Below are 19,046 nucleotides of genomic sequence, written 5' to 3' on the forward strand. Positions count from 1 at the left end.
AAACTTGAGACAGGTGATGCTTAGAATAAGCATCATAATGCAAAGCCCAGACTGAAACCAGATCGTGGGGTAGAGAAATCAGCATTTGAATCAACAAGGGTAAATTGTATACATTCCACAAGAACGTTATACCAACAGTAGAGTTCAATGAATGGATGACAGGATGGGAGAAAAGTTCATGTCACATCACAATTGTGGCTAACATTGTTCTTGCCCATTTTTATTCCACCATATGCAACAAGGAATAAATTAGGTGCTAAGGTCATACACACGGCATTTTCAGAAAATCCTCCAGTGTTTCGATGGCCTAGTTTCCACTAGGCCAAGTCAAGGTAAGGAAGAACTGTTGAAGGATGAAACAGCCTTTTGAAGATTTCTTCGTGCCTGCATTCATGTATGTACACCGCATGTGTGCCTGCATGGGTTTATGTGCACCACATGTACAGGTGCTGAGGAGGCCAGAAGAAGACATCAGATGCCCTGAAACCGGAGATATAGGTGATCACGTGCCACTTGGTGTGGGTGCTGGGAAGTAAATCTAGTGGAAGAGCAGAAATCACTGTGGGCCCCGGGTGTGACTGCAAGAAGAGACTACAGAAAGCAGAAGCCACTGCTTAGATCAAGGTAACGGTGGTTTGAGCCGTAGAGGGAAACGAGAGCCTGTCCCCTGTCGAGTAGACAGTGAAGAGCCTCAGCCAAATTCCACCTTCAGCGCTGGTCTGCAGAAAGAATTCTGGAGGTACTAGAGCTTTGGGGAAAAGAACAGTAAGGGCAAGAGTTGTCAGTTTCCTGTACTGGCTTACCTGATGCTCAAATCCAAGTTTGGGGGGGTGGGGTTGTTGACAAGAGCAGAGAAAAGCTCTTTCAGAAAGGAGGTCAGTCAAGGGGCTGGGACAACGCTTGATCCTAGCCCAGGCATGACACACACACACACACACACACACACTCACACACACACACACACATCTTCGCTTGGATTGCTCACGGACATTTCAAACTGAGCATTCTAAACTAAACTTGCCGTCTCCAGCCCTAAAATTCTCAGCTTGCCTGGCTCCTTGTGAATACAGAAACATCATCCATACAGTTCCTATCCCTAGAAACTTACACTCCTGCCCTGGTTAACTCCCTCCTACAAATCCAGCCAGTTCTGCGGATGGTTTCTGCGTCCTTGAGTTTGTGAATCTGCCTCTTCTCCACAGAATTTTTCCCTGAGGTCAGGCCCCGCTCCTTCCTCACTCCGGTCTTCATTTCCACCCCGTGATGCCTCCCGATGCCAGCCTTTCTAAATATTCTTCTGCTTTGGGGTAAGTTCTAGCACAGTTGGGCCTGTAGCAGTGTGCCCGCTGTTCCTTCTTGCAGTGGCAATGATGGTGATTCCAGGAAGCATGATGAGGAACTTGGGGTCTGTTTGTTTGTTAAGTGGGTGCTTCTCCGAGACTAGGCCACATAGCCCTGAGGCTTACCTGGGTTACATGGGAATGTCAGAGGCCTCTGTACCCTAAACGACTCTCACATGAGATTTGTGTTTTGGTCCTGCACACGAGCAGACACTGTCCAGAGGAACTTGCTCTCCCAAAATGGCTAGAGCATTGCCTCACCAAAACCCCTGGTCCAGGAACTGAGACTTCAGAAACATCGCAGGTAGATTTCTAATTGTCCTACTCTAACATCTTCAGGTGCTTCCTGCGGGGACAGTTAACATGCTTGACGGAGGATGTAGCTCTATGGTAAAATGTGTTCCTAGCATGTGCCAAGTCCTAGACCTTCAGCCCTTCACATACACACGTCCAGAAGTGCAGGTGGGTGTGTGCACAGGTACCTGCCCCGCTAGCCTCAGGAAATGATCTTCCGCCTCTCCCTGTTGGTCCTGTTAGTCAGCGGGAGGCTCCTCCCCTCCCCGCCCCTTTTTTTTCCTGGTACTGCTTAGGTGGCGCTAACACGTGTCTGTAAATGATTCTGACTCTCACTTTCACACATGGGAAACTGAGGCACAAGGAGGTCCGGCGACCACTAAGGGCGGAACCTGGATAGCGGGGACAGACTACTCTGCTCTCCCGCCCCTTAACCACTCTGCAGCTGCCTTTCCCACCCTCCAGAACTTGACCTTCTCGGCCCAGGAGTCCCGAGTAGTAGCAACAGAAAGATGTATTCCGACTCCTGAAGCAGAGTAAAGCAACTCTTTACTTCGGCCAAAGTTGGAATTATTCAAAACGTAGGCAAGGTCCTAGGGCTGTAGCCACACCACCTGGTCCCTCGCCAGTCACACCCAGCTTCAAGCCAAGCCCAAGCACCTTGACCTCTTCGAGGCTGTCTCGGTGCCACCCTCGCACCAGAGGCGTGGCTGGGATCATGGGCTTAGCCGGCCGCCACAGAGAAAGGAGGAGGAGCATCAGGCCCAAGCGGGAGCTCTCGGAAGGCAGCGCTTCACCTTCCCGCCCTGAGCCACAGATCCCGGGCTCTTGCTGCTCCCTGGCGGCAGAAGCCGGGAGCCCGGAGCCGCGGGGAGCGCACCTTGCGCGCACCGCCAGGGCAAGGGCAAGCACAGAGTGACCGCCAGACTGGAGAGAGCGAGGGAGGCCGCGGGAGGCGGCAGGGGCACAGGAGACCCGGGATCCGTAGAGCCAAGGAAAGGAGGACACGCGGACAGCGAGCACCGGCGGGGACCGCTGCAGCCGCCGGCCGAGCGCAGCCCCTTCTCCGGCCGGCAGCTCCCGCTCGCTGCAGCCTCCCCTCCTCCCGCACCCCCGGCCGCCCCTCCTCTGTCCCGCCCCCGCGCGGAGTCCCCAGCGCCGCAGAGGCCGCCGCCAGCGCTGCCGCTCCGGGAGCCGCCGCCGGCCGGGACGCGCCCGGAGAGGGGAGCAGGCGCCCGCCCCGGCCCTTCCCCGCCGGTGGCCTCCGCCCCCCCGGCCCTGCAGCGCCGCTCCCCCGCGGCCACCGCCGCCGCCGCCGCCGCCGCCGCCGGAACCGGGGCGGGCCCGACGGGAGCTGCGCGCGGGGCTCGCTCGGGCGCGGCGGCGATGCCCGCGGGCTCCCTCCCCGCCAGCTGCTCGCCCCGTGCCCGGGCTCCGGCCCCGACGGCCGCGCCGTGAGATGACTTTCCGCGACATCCTGAGCGTCACTTTCGAAGGACCCCGCTCGAGCGGTGGCGCTGGGGGCTCCGGCGCGGGCGGCGGGGCCGGCACGGCCAGCTCCGAGGGTCCGGCGGTGGGTGGCGTGCCGGGGGCCCCGGGCGGCGGCGCTGTGGTAGGGACGGGCGGCGGCGAGGACAACCGGAGCTCCGCGGGCGAGGCGGGGGCCCCGGGCGGCGGCGAGGTGAACGGCTCGGCGGCCGTCGGAGGGCTGGTGGTGAGCGCGCAGGGCGTGGGGGTGGGCGTTTTCCTCGCCGCCTTCATCCTCACCGCCGTGGCGGGCAACCTGCTCGTCATCCTCTCGGTGGCCTGCAACCGGCACCTGCAGACCGTCACCAACTACTTCATCGTGAACCTGGCGGTGGCCGACCTGCTGCTGAGCGCGGCGGTGCTGCCCTTCTCGGCCACCATGGAGGTCCTGGGCTTCTGGGCCTTCGGCCGGACCTTCTGCGACGTGTGGGCCGCGGTGGACGTGCTGTGCTGCACCGCCTCCATCCTGAGCCTCTGCACCATCTCGGTGGACCGCTACGTGGGCGTGCGCCACTCGCTCAAGTACCCAGCCATCATGACCGAGCGCAAGGCCGCTGCCATCCTGGCTGTGCTGTGGGCGGTGGCCCTGGTGGTGTCCGTGGGGCCGCTGCTGGGCTGGAAGGAGCCGGTGCCCCCGGACGAGCGCTTCTGCGGCATCACCGAGGAGGTGGGCTACGCGGTCTTCTCGTCCCTGTGCTCCTTCTACCTGCCCATGGCGGTCATCGTGGTCATGTACTGTCGCGTGTACGTGGTGGCGCGCAGCACCACGCGCAGCCTCGAGGCGGGCATCAAGCGGGAGCCCGGCAAGGCCTCCGAGGTGGTTCTGAGGATCCACTGTCGCGGCGCGGCCACCGGTGCCAGAGGAGCCCCGGGGTCGCAGAGTAGCAAGGGACACACCTTGCGCAGCTCACTCTCCGTGCGGCTGCTCAAGTTCTCCCGCGAGAAAAAAGCTGCCAAGACGCTGGCCATCGTCGTCGGGGTCTTCGTGCTGTGCTGGTTCCCCTTCTTCTTCGTCCTGCCGCTGGGTGAGTGAGCCGGTCGCTTCATACCCTTCCTTCCGCTCTGGCTAGTCTCTTCCTGGAAGGCTTAGACGACCACAGCCTGACTGTGGAAGTTTATCAACTTCCTGGTCGCTTAAGGTTGTAGAGAAAGTGCAAGGGGACCTTGACACTTCTGGGTTTCCTTTTACAGGCTTCTCGCTCTTTTTCTTACCCTCGGCAGCCGGTAGCCGTTACAAAGGCTCGGCCTTGCTGTGGTTCCTTGGAAATGCGGGCAAACATGTCCCTGTAGTGTGTGGTCCCTGGGAAGAGATACACAGGGGGTGAGCCCACGCGCTTTCATTCATTCCCCGGCAGCAGACCCAGGCCAACCACCTTGGAGCTCAGCAGGCAGCTCAAGTCCTGCCTTCTCCTGTAGGTGCCTCAGTTGGCCTCACTGGTCTCCGTGAGGGCCCTGTGGGCTTTCCCTTCTGAAGTCGCCTCTGGAAGGGGCTGGAGGAGGGTGCTTTTGTGGGGGTGAGGAGAAAGAAAAGGATGAGAAGTCTGTCAAGTGCACAGTCACTGTTGTTTATAGTCATTTAGAGTAAACCAGTTCCTTTACAAAGGCCCTGCAGTTGGGGGAGGGGGAGTGCAACTACCCTCAGGGAATTCCTCCCACCTCTTGAGCCTCTCTGGAGGCCCAGGAGCGGGGTCCCCGCCCCCACCTCACCAGCACGGAGAGGAGAAAAGGGCAGTATGCCTAAGGCTCTCTGCTCTGGGTCACTTTGCTCACAACCGCAACCTCTTCCTGGCACAAGCAGGGCCTCTGCTCCCTTTCCCCCACCTGGCTGCTTGCGCTTGTGAGACTCACTCGGGGAAGAAACGATGGCCTCCCTCCCATCCCCTGCAAGTCTTCCCCACACAGCAGCCACAGCGACCTTTCTGTGTCATAACTCAGTGTGATCCTACCAGCCCCCGGGTGGTTCTATACTGCGTGAGAACAAAATCCAACTGTCTTCCGTAGGCTACAAAGGGTGGCCTTAAAGTTTATAATCGTCCATACCCAAACAGGTCACTAATACTGCAGGAGTCCCCAACAGATGCTGCCCCCATCTGAAAGGGGCTATTCCCAAGAAGGGCTGCCTCTCTCTGTCCTGACATGCCCCTCAGTGAGTTAGTACTTTGCCAAACCTGCCCTCAGTCTGAACTGACCCCCAGACCCCTTCTCTAACACCCAACCTGTGGGCCTCTGTTTAAATGTCTTCCCCTCTGCCTTGGTGTTTCACACCCTCCCTGACTGTATCTTTCAACTCTATCATCACTGAACCCATAGCACCCAGAACGGTGCCTGGCCTGTGAGGAGCAATGGTCTTCATTAAGGGCTCAGGCTCTGGTGTCAGGCAGCTTGAGTTCAAATCCCACCTCTGCTTCTCACTAGCTGTGTAGCCTTGGGCCTCTGTTTCTTTAAGTGAGGATGAAGATGACGGTGATAAAGCTGGCCTCGACAAGCATTGTGAGAGCCAGGGGAGTGCTGTGCAGGAATGAGACTGAGACATATGTGAATGTCAGACACTGACCCCCAGCTCTGGGGAAGGAGTAAACCCCCCACTTGAAAATCATCCAGCCAGAGTCTGCTTTGGGGTTGGGGAATGTGAAAGCAACAAAGTTGGAGGAGGGGACAAATAGCCAGGAGAAAGATGTCATGTAGATCTTTGCAATTATGCATACCCTTCCTTTCCCTCTTCTTCTCCCCCTCCCTCCCCCTTTCCCTTCTCCTCCATCTCTCTCTCCAAGGACCTCCCACCACATCCCTGCTCTGGCCTTGCCATATAGACCCTGTTCAAAGGCACCTCAGTCTCCTATCTGTGTGTGTCTTAGCTCACCTCAGTCCCCAAGGGAATGCTGAGCCTGGATAAGAAATGCCACCTCCCTTTTTACATTTTTCTTTACTTTTAAAAGATGCTACAGAATAATGCATAAATGAAGAAAATGAACATACTAAGCATCATTGGGCCTGTGATCACCTACACTGAGCATATGCTGACCTGGACCTTACATCCCTCCTCTGGCTGCTTTCACAGACTATCACAGCCAAACTCAATGCCCCATTTCCTCTTCCACCACCCAGAGACGATGCTGGCATTTATCACACCTGTGTATTTGTTGATACTCTTACCACAAACATCTGCATTCCTATCAAAGCAGAGCGTTGCTCTGTGCATTTTCAGGATTCGTGCCGGTGGCACCCACTGTGCATATCATTCTTCAGTCTGCATTTTTCATCCAACATCGTGTCCTTGAGATTCGTGTAGTGTGGGGCCATTATTAGTGCAGTTGAGAGTACTGCACAGAGTGTTGATCCAGTCTCCTACTGAATGTTAGGTTTTTCTCATTTTTCATGGTTAAAGTCAACATAGCAAAAGACCGCTACTGTTTTCTGAGGTCCAGATCACATGTTTCCATCTTCCAGGAAATCATCTCTAAATCTCCATGACCCTTGCCCCTTGTTGGCATGCAATGCTCTTTCTCTGTCCCTGTATCTCTGCTGCTGCTCTCACATGGTATGGGAGCCTTAGAGATGTCTATATCTGGCTCCAAGAAGGGATTGCATGGATGTATGAATATGCAAAGCTATTAAGTTCTGTGTTTCAGGGTGTGCATGCCAGCTCAAACTCCTAGCAGAGCCTAATCCTGAGGAGTTGGCAATAATGAGCAAACAGGACAGATGCCAAGCAAAGAAACAGAATATTCCACTCTGCCCTGTGTAGTTTGGAGGGCAAAGAGGAAGGCAGAGGCTGCTGTGGGAGCAAGGGAGTGGCCTGGAGGCTTGAGGCTGGAAGGGAGCCAGGAGGCATGGACACCCCCAAGGCTTGTGAGGGAGAAGTGCCCTTGAACAAACATTCTTAGCTATGACACTTTGTGGGGAATCTGGCCTTCAAGGGGCCAACATGTCTTAGGGTGGAGATGCTAGGATAAAAGCTATAGGGGATCTGGGCAGAGGTTTTGGATGAGGATGCTGCAGGAACATGGGGTGTAGTCTCCCAGGAAGGCAGCAGGAGGATGGCAGCCAGGGGAGCACCAGTTCAGAAAGAACCATGCAGAAGTCAGGAAAGGCAGCTGCAAGAGGGAAGGGTACAGCCCCACAGGTGGAAACCTTCAGGTCCACGCGAGTGTGCCAGCTGTGACAAGTCCCAGATGCACTGGGAAAGAGTGAGGTATGCCCACAAAGGCCATGGCTATAGAAATAAACACAACCACACGGCCACTATCTGGGAGCCTCTGAGCATCCCACCATGCCCTCACTCACACCTCTCAGGTTTGTTTTTTTGCTGTAATGACGACTGAGCCCAAGCCACATCCTCCACCACTGAATTACACCCTCTAGGCCCTATCACTGATGTCTGAAAGCCACCACCCAGAACAGCTTCAGAGGCTCTGACCGGAATCCATACAATCCACCCAACCCCCGTGACTCCGCGCCAGCCATCTGGGAGCCATAACTGGGTCTGTTTCACAGTGCTGGCCTGTCTCCGAGGTACAGAGAACATCTCTGACCCTCACACTTAGTTCATTGCCCCAGTGCACTAGGCTGCCAGCATCCAGTGTGTATCACAGTGTGAGGGCTGAAGGGACCTACCACGTAGTCACAGGAGAGCGGCCGGGTCGGTGGGTACCCAGGCTTGACAGACCTGGAATGGGTAGTTGTGTGAAGAAACAGGTCCAGAGATGAAGCCAACCAGGAGAATGGTGACATTAACCATTTATTCATAGCCAAAGCTACTATACAGTAAGGAAAAATAATAAGTGAATTTTATGGACATTCTATTGGACAGAGTAAGGCAGATCAGGAAGACAAAGAATGTGTTTCGTATGATTCTACGTGTATATTCAAAAATAGGCAAAATCCAACCAGTGATTTTTAAATATCAGAATAGTTGTTGCCATTGTGTGTGAGAGAGAGTGGGGACAATGGGAAGCAAGTGCTAGAACTTCCTGTGATACTGAAAAAGTTCTGTATCTTGCTCGGGGACGGATGCAAATGCTGTCATCTTGTTATATGTTTAAGGCATATGCACATTAGTGTATGCAAGTCCAAAAACTTGGTCTGTGACTGTAGGGCTCCTTGAGCATAGTAGGTGCTTGGCAAACTTGGACAGCTTGGGGGGTGATGGGACTCATAGCCTGCACTCCAAGGGTCTGGGCGCCATAGAACAGCCCTGTGCTTTATTTTTATCGGGGTATTGTGGCAGTTGTTTATTTTATACTAAAATTGTAAGTGTGCCCACGTTAGTATTAACTCTAGGGATAGGGTGACCCAGCTGGTCTCTAGTGCTTATCTTACCAGACTGGCGTGTTAACAGCTCCTTTTGGAAAACTGAGGGCCCACAAGGGACATCCATTCTCTGGCGTCCGGGAAGTTTTTTAGTGCCGTGATAATTTCATGGCTTTTTGGCATCTGTGCTGTTGTGTGATGCCTCACAGGTTTTGTGCTTGACCACAAACTGTCTTCAGAAACCTTTGAGACGCCTTCAGGAGTGTGTCCTTGCTCTCCAGTCTACTGAGGCTCAGCTTGTGCTTTTCCAGCCCAGGCCTGGTGTTCACTGTTGCTCTTTTATTGGGAGATGACAATTAACAGACCACAACGCAAGCTCTCAGCTGCTGACTGACACTGTCATCTTATTGGCCATCAGCTCTGGCTCAGGTTCAGGTTCAGGACAAAGCTAAGAAATTCAGTACTTATAGGGAACCCCAAAACATTTGTACTTAAATGTTAGGGTCACAAGCTGTCTCCCCGACTTTCATCCCTATTCTAGTCATCACTGTGGTTCTGTTATACTGAGGCTCCTCACCCTACAGACTAGCTTGTCTTTCCTTCTCTTCTGTCCTTCTAGGGCCGTGTTTGAGCCCCTGCAGCCACTTTGATCCTCCCTGTTCATCCTCAGTAGATCTCTGTGTCTGAGTCCACCTGCTCCGTCTTCCACCCATGTCTTCCGTTGTGTTGAACTCAGCCTCAGCCTGGTTCTTACCTCCCTGTCTCTAATTTTGCCCCCCATTCCTGAGAGGCAGCTGTGACTTAGCACTTCCTTTGCTCTGAGCACATTTAACTCCCTCCTGTTTCTTATTCCTATGAGTCTCAGATCCAGAATTGGGCCCGCCTTTCTCCTGTATGGTACATCGGTATGTTAATAAGTGCTTTGAGATGAGATGATTTGTAACACCTGCCCATCCCTGTGGTGTAAATATTCTCATCACAGTCAGTTTTCACGTTACTGAAAAACACAGCCACCTAGTTTATAAAATTCCTGTGAATGGAACAGTCAGCTCTCATGCCAAAGAAGCCAGCTGGGCATGCCAAAGAAGTATCAAGTTACATAGCCTTCTGCCCAGGGCCAGCGTCATGGTGTCCTCAGGAGCCCTGTAGGTTCCCTTAGCTCTAGTTCTAAGTTCCTTTCCAATGGATCTGCGACTAGTTACTGCCACCATTTCTGTCTTCAGTCTCCCTTCATTTGCACAGCACAGACCTACCTAGAGCTGTCTTAAATGTCCCCACCCCCACCCCCAGCCCGATGGCCTCCTTTGCCCTACCCTACCTCACCCTACCACCTCATTGCCATATTTCCTCCCTGATAGCTACGTGTGAGATATCCCTTGTCGCTTCCTTCTTAAAGAATATCCTAATATCGGTCCTCCTCCTCCAGCCAGCAATGCCTCAGGGCAACTCTTGCAATACTAGCTTCTCTCCCCCCAGGGCATATATATCTGTCTTTGGCACTGTCACCAGTAGCCACCCAATCAACAGTCACACTCCAGGGTACTTCCAAGTCCTTTTATCCTCTCGTGTGCATCAGCCTTCCCTCTTGGAGCATCCCTTGGATCTCACCCTGCAATACTCACTTCTCTGGCAGGACCCTCAGCCTTCTTCAGAGGCCCTTCTTCCCCTCCTGTCCCCATTTAATTTCAAGTCCACATTCCAGACCCTCAGACCATACTAATTTCCCGCCTTGTTGTAACAAATGATCATTGATTTAGTGGCTTAAAACAATGGGTCGTCTTCTGGGGTTGAAGGTCAAAAGTCCTCCAGTCCTGGCAGGGCTGCCTCCCTAGAGTATCTAAGGGAAAGATGTCCACTGACCTTCTGCAGCCTCTGAGACCTCTCTGGTCCCTCCTCTGTGCAGAAGTTCTGTGGTGTCCACCATCACATCACCCTCTGACCCTCACCCTCTAATGGGACCGTGGTGACTACCTTGTGCCAATCTGGCTTACCTGCAGCAGCCATGGAAGGTCTGGACATCCCAGGGGCCCTCTTGCCATCTTCTGTACCCCAACACCTTGATGTGCTACCTTCCCTTCTGGGGCTCACCATTCCGCTCCCATGAACCTGCTACTTACCATCTTCCCATGTGGCAAGTGGCATCTCTGCACCCTCTGGTGCCCACAGCCTGGGCATTGGCCTGCCTTCCTCTCCCATACCCAAGCCAGCCACTCTGCCTGTTGAACATCTCTCTCTTTTCAGCCTGTCTCATCTTCCCATTCCCAGTGCCCTGCCTGAGCAAATCAGCCAGTAAATAGCACATGTCCTCTGTGCTGGCTACTGTCACCTTCTTAGCAGGAGCTGACCCTCCTAACAGTGCCACGAGATCAATGCTGTCAGCATCTCTGTTGTACATGTAGGAAAATTGACACAGATAGGCTTATTAATGTGACCAAAGTTCCCAGCTCACATGGCGTAAGGTCTGCCATTGGAACCCAGGCACTTTGTCCCAGTGTCCTTGTTATTGCTTGCCTGGATGAGAGACTGGGCTGGGCCAAGGTAAGATGTCATTCTGTAGCCATATTTTCGTCACTGAACATCACGCAGCCCCTCAGCTCCTGCACGAATTGACCAGGCTCTGCTGCAGTTGTCCTTCTGCACTGGCTGCTGGTTATAAGGGAGAGCTGAGCATGGATATAGGACGTGGCTTCTTCCTGAGTGGCCTGGACTCTGACAGGCCTAAGCTGAAACGCTGTGGTCCCTGAGGTAAGCCCTGGGTGGGTGGAAGATGTGCCTTCCCCACCTTACCAGTGGCGAACCGAAACAGATGTTGGAGCTGTGATTGCTCAGTGTCCAGGTTGCTCAGTGCTGGGATTCCCACCATGGCCATCACCTCCAGGGGGAAAATTCTGTCCTAGGCAGAAGTTTCTATCCTGCACAGACCCAGAGATGCTCCTGCTTGGAGTAAGTCTAGCCTGGCTGAGCACAGGAGCCACTGGACAGACCTGCAGCCCCTGCCACTCAACTTGTGCGAGGCCACAGATTGGAGCAGGGGAGATCAGTAAGGAAGTGACACAGCAGGAGAGGAAGGCAAGAGAGTGGGGAAGCAAAGAGACAGGAAGAGTTACTGAACCCTAGGGTTGCCCTACCATGCCATAATGGAGACCAAGGCCAAGGTTCTCTGCCAGCTCCAGGGAGCCCAGCGGCTCTGAGGAAGGCAATCCCAGGGTCCCAGAAGAACAGCTGACCCATTCCTGTTCCATCTCAAACGAGAAGACTCTGCAGTGACCTTTCACCATGGGAAGCTGGCAGTGCCCTCAATATGCCCGTCATGTCCTCTTAATCTATAAGGGGTCCAGTTCTTACCTACGCCACCTCTTCCTGACAGCCTTCCATGATTATTTCTAATTCTAAGTGGCCTTGTTTCTTTTCACTCTCCCTCACTTCCTGCTCCTCTGAAGCCATCTGAACTTCCTGGATTTTTTTTCCTCCAAACTGTGAGGTATTCTTGCTGCCTCAGGACCTTTGCTCATGCTCTTGCCTTTACCCAGAATTTACTTTCCCAAGATGAATGCCTAGCCTCCCTCCTTATAGGGTCCTCCTTACAGGTCCTCAGTTCGAGTACGCTATCAGAGAGGTTTGTCTGACTGTAAGGGACAGAGGCCCAAAGTCCCTTGAGGAGGTGGGCCTGTGAGCACTAGTGTAAAAGCCACCAAATGACCATCTCAAGAGCTAGGAGAGCTGGGTCATCTGGGATTCACAGTCCTTCTCTCCTGACCTTGCTGGTGGGAGGAGGCATGAGTATCAGAAGATGGCAGATTTTTTTTTTCCCTCCTGGTATCTCTCAGCCAGAGGAAAATCATACTGTCATCAGAGGTCACTAGTGGAGGAAGGGGGGGACACAGTCTGATATTTCATGGCCAGCTATGACTTATGCTCGAGGCTGGCTGTGAATTTTGACAACCTGCCAAGGAGGTGCTCCTTTCTGGGGAGGCCAGCAGAGGCTGTTAATCCCAGAGCCCGCCCCTCACCCTCACAGCTGCCCCTCCCAGGCTTGACCTGTTTGCTCTTTATTCTCTCTGTATTACCCAAAATCCCAGCAGCTCCTCCTCAGCCACCCTTTCTGCTTCTTAGGGGATAGAACTGGCCTGGGATAAACCAAGCTGCAAGGAGCTCCTGCCTTCATTTCCCTCAGCGTGTGCCAGGCTGGGCCAGCCAGCACATTCACCTGCTGACCAGGCAGGTGCTTTTTCGACCAGCAATGTTCAAGCTGCAGGACACGGAGCTAGACCTCTTGACACCACATGGGTCCTAGTCGGCATTGCAGTCTCCGTGATAAATCCTGAGACAGCTAACTGAAAAGGACCAGTGCGGACCAAGCCAGCTGAACAGAAACTGAGCAGCAGTCGGGGAGGGGGGAGCTAGAGCAAGGCCCAAGTAGGAGGACCCGCTTGTGGCTAAATGTGAACGGGGTGGAATTTCCACCGCATGGGGAGCTGTCACTGCCAAGTGTGTAGGAAGAGCATCGGGGACAGCCATGCATAACAGTGAAAGAGCAGGAGAAGGGAGCCCCTCACAAGCACAGCCAGAGGGCAGAGTGGCCGCAAAGCTCATGCAAAGACACACATCAGACAGAGAATGCCAGAGCGGGGCCGCACACCGGGGGGCCTCGAGAAAGGCAGACGCTACAGCAGGGCAGCACGCAGGCGCCTCCCTGCTAAAAACAACTTCTAAAGTGAATCTGCCCAGCTGGACCCTGTGCCTGCAGGAAATCAGAGGCTAATGTTCAGGATGGGAGAGTGAGCCCACTGGAGCCGAGGAGGAGGGAACCCATTGAGACTTTCATAGTCTTAGTCTGCGCTGTGTGACTATAACAAAACAAGCGAGGTTAATTACCTTATAGAGAGCAGAGGTTTATTCGCCTCACAGTTCTGGTGGCTGGGAAGCCCGGACAACATCAGCATCAGTGTCTGGGAAGGGCTTGTGGAAGCATCGCAGCATGAAAGAGCAGCAGGAAAGGGAATGACTGTTTACGGAAGGGACAGGTATGTGGGTGGCCTGGCTTTCTATCCCCCTGTTGTGGGAACTGTTCCAGCTTCAAGAGACCCGGCCCACTCCCACCAGACAGCATTAGTCCATCCGTGAGAGTGGAGCCCCCACAACCTACCTACCTTCCAGTAGGCACCCCTGGTTCCACATTGTCCCTAACCCTAACCCTAACCCTAACCCTAACCCTAACCCTAACCCTAACCCTAACTCATCCCTGTAGTCCATCCATGAAGCAGGCAGAAAGCGGGAATGAATAGCTGAAGAAAGCAGCTAGCGACTGACGAGAATGAACGGCCAATGCACACATCCCTCCCACTGGTGGGAGAACCCAAAAGCCCCTTTGGGGTTAAACCTCGGTTTCCCACGTTAGCGTCCTCCTGCCTCAGTACCTCTCTAAGGTGTTTCCCTCCCTGGCTAAAGGCTTGCCCAGGAACTCGGTCCCAGAGCGTGCTTCTAAGGCAGACCCCGAGGGAAGCAGCAGCAACTGTTGGGGCTGGAAGGCTGCCTGCGAACCCCAGCCCCTTCGTGGGTGAGGACTTCCCCGCTCCGGAAGACTCCGCACAGTCAGCTGTGCATAAATTAAAGCATCCATGTTTGCAGCCAGCCTGGGGCGGTGCTAAAACACATGGTGTTGTCCACAGATCGGAATGAACCCCAGGCTGGCGACGACCGCTGGGAAGCATAGTTCACTGATGTGTCACCCACCACTAAATAGCAAAGACCGTAGTCTGAGCCAGAATGTTATTTCCAGTGTTTGGCCTCACTCTGCAGCCCTTGAGGGATGTTATTCTTGGGGGCTCTCTCCCTGCAGGGCAGGGTCCTTCTGAAGGCATTTTCCAGGGACTGCCTAACCCCTCTCCCAGGAGGAATTAGCCTTACTGAGCCCTGGTACCCACAAACTCACTACATTTCAGCTACTGTTTCCGACCACTCTCTAGATATGGACAGTAGGTCCCTTCCCAGGGCTGAGGTACCCTCTCTCAAGAGCCTCAGGAAAGGGGAGGAGTAAGTGGATGCCAGGAGTGGGTGAGCAGGTGGATTGATAGGTAGGTGATTCGCTTGCTGTCTTGGCAATTGAATCCGGGGCTCTCGATTGCAGTATGAATTCTCTAGCACTGACCAAACATGTTTAGATGAAAATCCTGCTAAGCGCTGAGCCCTGAAATTTGTGAGTCTGCCTGAAAGCCCATCCAGACAAGCATTATTGCCTGCAGTTCACAGAAAAGGAAAGTGAGATTCAGTGGCCAAGTAGCTTGCCAAGGGTGGCATGAGCGAGATTTTAAAAGGCTGGGCTGTGCAGCGGATGCTGCCCTCTCCTCCCACCGTCTCTTAGCGCTAGGAACTGTTTCCCCACGTGGGTAGCAGGTGACATGCAAGGCAGTTAACATGTGGAGCGTGGTGCCCCCCCCCGTGGGGGGTGTACACTGCCCTTACTTCAGGAAATCAAGGGCAGAGAGAAAATGCCATAATTTGTCAAGGAATGCCTGGCCTGCTCTGTCTTATGGGTGTGTCTAGAATGAAGCTCCTGGACCCCCAACTTCTGCTGAGGATAAGGTAGCCGAGAAAGTGGCCTCTGGACTGTTCGTCTGCACTCGGCCGCTCTCCCTGGGAGCCACTTCCTTAGGGTCCGTGCTGGGAATACTAAGGGAGAGGTTTGTGGGAAACGGGGTCTCAGTGCCACCTGTCTGGTGTCTGCGTCCGTCCCCTCCCCACCCAAAGCCATGACAGGAGCTTTTCCTCGCCGCTTTCCCTGGGACTGCCCTACAGGCCTGCGTTTTTTGACAGCCATGGGTATTGTGTTCTGGACTGTATCTCTCGCCTTAAAAACTCCCAGGGCTTCTAACTACCCACAGAAGGAGAGCTGTGCCTTCACTCGAGGCCTCCACTAGGGAGCCTAGATGAGGTATGATGAGTTCCTCCTCCAGGACAGCCACTGGCTCCGTGCCTGTCCCGCCTGCCCTGAGCCTGCCCGCAGCCCTGGGCTTCAGTGGTGGTCACACTGTCACCCAGAGCCAGCGCCAGGCTTCATGACTCCTCCACAGCCCGCAGCCCTGGGCAAGCTTGGTCCCGCCCTCGTTCTGGGCTTCTCAGCCTTTCTGCGCTTTGGCAGTAGGGTACCCTGCAGAGACGGTGTGCCCTAAGACACCGTGCAAAAGATGGCAGACGAACTCATTCTGTTGAAGAAAGTCGCCCAAATACTTTTACGTGAGACTTGTTGCAGAGCTGCGCTTCCACGTCAGCGCCTTACAGAACAAGACTGGCTGGTGTCTCCCAGGGAGCCGGGCCTCCTCAAGAGGGGGAGCGCAAAGGGAGCTCCGCACAGTCCGCACAGTCCGCGGCAGCTGAGCTGCTCCGTGGCAAAGACTGTGGAGCCCTGTGTGCTCTGGTCTCTTTCTGGTCCGCATTTGTCGCCTTCGCCCAAAAAGCTTTCCATCAGGTCGGACCCGGAAAACAGGAACGCGATTCTATTTTTTCCCCATCTATGTTCACAGAGAGACACCCCGCACCCCCAGAGCCCCTACCCCAGGACTCGGTGTCAACCTTCCCCCGACCCCCATCAGTTAACCAGCCGGGTCTCTGTTCCCTGCAGGCTCTCTGTTCCCGCAGCTGAAGCCGTCCGAGGGCGTCTTCAAGGTCATCTTCTGGCTGGGCTACTTCAACAGCTGCGTGAACCCGCTCATCTACCCCTGCTCCAGTCGCGAGTTCAAGCGCGCCTTCCTCCGCCTCCTGCGCTGCCAGTGCCGCCGCCGCCGCCGCCGCCTCTGGCGCGTCTACGGCCACCACTGGCGAGCCTCGACGGGCGAGCCGCGACCCGGCTGCGCCCCCAGCCCTCGCGCCGCGCCCCCCGGGGCTCCCCTAGCCCTCACTGCACCCCCGGGCCCGGGCGCGGCGGACTCGAGCGACGCGCAGGCCCCGGTCGCCGGCCGTCGGAAGCCAGCCTCCGCCCTCCGGGAGTGGAGTCTGCTCGGGCCTCTGCAGGGACCTACGACCCAGCTGCGCGCCAAGGTGTCCAGCCTGTCCCACAAGATCCGCTCCGGGGGCGCGCGGCGCGCCGAGGCTGCGAGCGCCCTGCGCGCCGAGGTGGAGGCGGTGTCCCTGAGCGTTCCCCAGGACGGGGCCGAGGCCGTCATCTGCCAGGCGTGTGAGCCGGCGGACTACAGCAACCTCCGCGAGACTGACATTTAGGGACCCAGACCCAGGCTGGGGGACGTGCTGGGGCCAGAGATGGGCGTTCTGTGGGATGCTGCCTTCGTTCTGATCCAGGACTCTGACCAGGGTGGCTGCTCCATCTCACCCCAAAAGCGACGGGAGCTGGACCTGGGGGTCAGAGCACTTCGAAGGAGGTGGATTAGGGCGCCTCCTGCTGGACATCGGTGTCCAGAGCTCTTCCTAGAAGGGAGAGGCCGCGGGATTAGCTCTTCTCGTCTAGTCTGAGAAACTGCGTAGTCAGCTGGTCCTGAAATCTAGGCAAAAGACTTTCAGGTTTGGCCGCAACCCTTGGGGGAGGAACAGGTTACACATTCTTGCTTTGCAGCTCCCAGTGAAAAGATCAGGTGACAGTTTCTACTCCTTGCTGCCATCTGGAGGAAGTCAGGGAGTCCTACCGTCGGACCCACCACACAGCAAGCATCGGTGGCGGTATTGAAAGCCCGCCATACAAATCTGTTGTTTTTCCGCTCTGGGCCCGCTGCGCCCTTCCCCACACTCCTAACCTGTACGTGCCCTTCACCTGCCCCCGCCCTCACCATTCCCCCCATGGGCCTTACTGTTTACACTCTGTACATAGTTCATTGTGCCTGTCTGTGCCCGTCACTTCTCACTGGGGTTCCAGGCTGCCGACAGGGAAGAGCCTTATTTATCATTTTGAAACCTATTTATTGGTAAGAGTACTTATATTTTGACCAGACTGTGCAAACTGTCCATCTTTGGCCTGTAATTCATAGAGAGCCTCCTTCTTCTGAAATCCTTAGACCATCACAAGGAAAGTCTAGGTCCATCTTGCTGGTTTGTGCAGGGAGGGGTGAGGTGGTTCTGTCCTCCCTCCACATGGTCACTACTGTCCTTCAGATCTTTCAGCGAGACTAAAGGACTTTGGAACTTGGTTGGTTTTTTAAAGTCACATAAGCACAAGCTTTCTTGTCATCCCCCCTCCCCCCAGATGAATCTGTGATGCTCTGAGGGCCTCAGGGAACATAATGGCTTCCAGCGCAACTGGCAAAACATTACATGAGAGTCTATACACACCTAAGTGTGTAAATGTTGAGAAAACTCACACCTAGGAGTCATGTTCCTTAGCTCTGAGTAGAGGCTTACGTCCCATGGATCACAAGCAATTTAGTCTCTGAAAAGAAAATGCCAGCCACCTTATCCAGCCTGGATGAGAGCGATAACTGAGCAGTGGACAGCTCTCTAAGCAATGTCCAGACACCCGAAGAGCCAGCTTCTGGTGCCAACCTGGATCGTGCTGTGAGCCAAGTGTTTCCATCCTCTACTGAGGAGGGAGTCTGCCCGAGGCGTCACCACAGTGCCAAGCCCTGCTCAGTTGTTTCACAAGCCTAAAAGGAAATGGGAGCAGGGATTAGAAGAAAGGGGTTGACGAAGAGAGCTGGGATCTGGATTTTCAGAACTGACCTCCCCTAAGCCCCCGGGTACAAAGGAGCATTTACACCAGATGCCAGGAATATATATATATATATATATATATATATATATATATATATATATATATATACTGGCATCCTTAAAGCTAAAGGACAAGCTTTACCCTCTTGTCAGTGAGTGGCTAGACCCCAGTGTCAAGTGACTGAGCATTCACCTCTTGGGTAGGAGTGAGCCAGATTTGTTTGCTTCAAAAGCTTAGGTCTGTGGAAGTGGATAGCATGGACAGCTCAGTCGGTATTTGTGCCACGCATGGCGATCATCTCATGACCCTGTCTCCTGGGCACACTGCTGCTTCCCACAGGAACTGAGTGTGAATGAGGTTCAGATGGCTGCAGAGCACGGAAAGAGTCCATCATCAGCAAAGGCCTCCAGAGGCCTTGTTTTTGTAGCTAAGAAATCACTGCTGCTGACCTCACTCCTGGGCTATGACAGGACCGTGGCCAAGAAGAATAGATGGAATGGTGTGCCCTTGGGGTATCGGGAGATTGTAAGTGACTTCAGGAAAACCTAGACTGCGTCGTTTCTGGGTCCTCCGGTGTGTGGCCTCTCAGCCCATCCTACATGTCTGACTAGAAACTGTCCCTGAAGTTCATAGAAGACATGAGGCCCTTTCCCTGGTGTGATCTTAAAGGATAGATAAGGCTTGAAGGCATATGATTGGGGAAAGGATGATCCTATGAGGTGTGGCAAGGATGGAAGCAAGCTTTAAAGGACACCGCTTTGTCCAAGTCCTCTTCCCTGTCTTTAGAAAGTGTCATTCCTGCCTCCCACCCCAGGATCCTAGCTGCCATCTAACCACTCCTTGCTTCCCACACTCTTCTTGGGATGCTTTTGCAACTCACCAGGTACCTCCAGTTTCCCTGGGCTCATCCCCCATGTTAATGGCATCTGGTCTGGTGCCGCTTCTTCCCTGGTGTGCAGGAAATGTACAGGCTACTGGAGATG

The 19,046-nt window shown here is 54.5% G+C and overlaps 1 protein-coding gene across 1 annotated transcript; it reads left to right on the forward strand.

Annotated features, from left to right (window-relative positions):
• Positions 1–2,890: 2,890 nt before the first annotated feature.
• Adra1d (adrenoceptor alpha 1D) lies at positions 2,891–18,028 on the forward strand. The gene is made up of 2 exons (XM_021651319.2): positions 2,891–4,186; positions 16,030–18,028. Exons 1-2 carry the CDS (start codon positions 3,094–3,096, stop codon positions 16,623–16,625), a joined length of 1,689 nt encoding a protein of 562 aa, XP_021506994.1. The 5' UTR covers positions 2,891–3,093; the 3' UTR covers positions 16,626–18,028.
• The last annotated feature ends 1,018 nt before the right edge of the window (positions 18,029–19,046 follow it).

The sequence above is a fragment of the Meriones unguiculatus genome, chromosome 18 (genome assembly GCF_030254825.1).
Source record: "Meriones unguiculatus strain TT.TT164.6M chromosome 18, Bangor_MerUng_6.1, whole genome shotgun sequence".
Classification (NCBI taxonomy): Eukaryota; Metazoa; Chordata; class Mammalia; order Rodentia; family Muridae; genus Meriones; species Meriones unguiculatus.

Bases quoted from the DNA above. Each gene is read 5' to 3' on its own strand.
- Adra1d (XM_021651319.2), top strand. From the start codon at position 3,094: ATGACTTTCCGCGACATCCTGAGCGTCACTTTCGAAGGACCCCGCTCG. The intron at 4,187-16,029 runs GTGAGTGAGCCG...TGTTCCCTGCAG, and splicing joins CTTCTTCGTCCTGCCGCTGG to GCTCTCTGTTCCCGCAGCTG.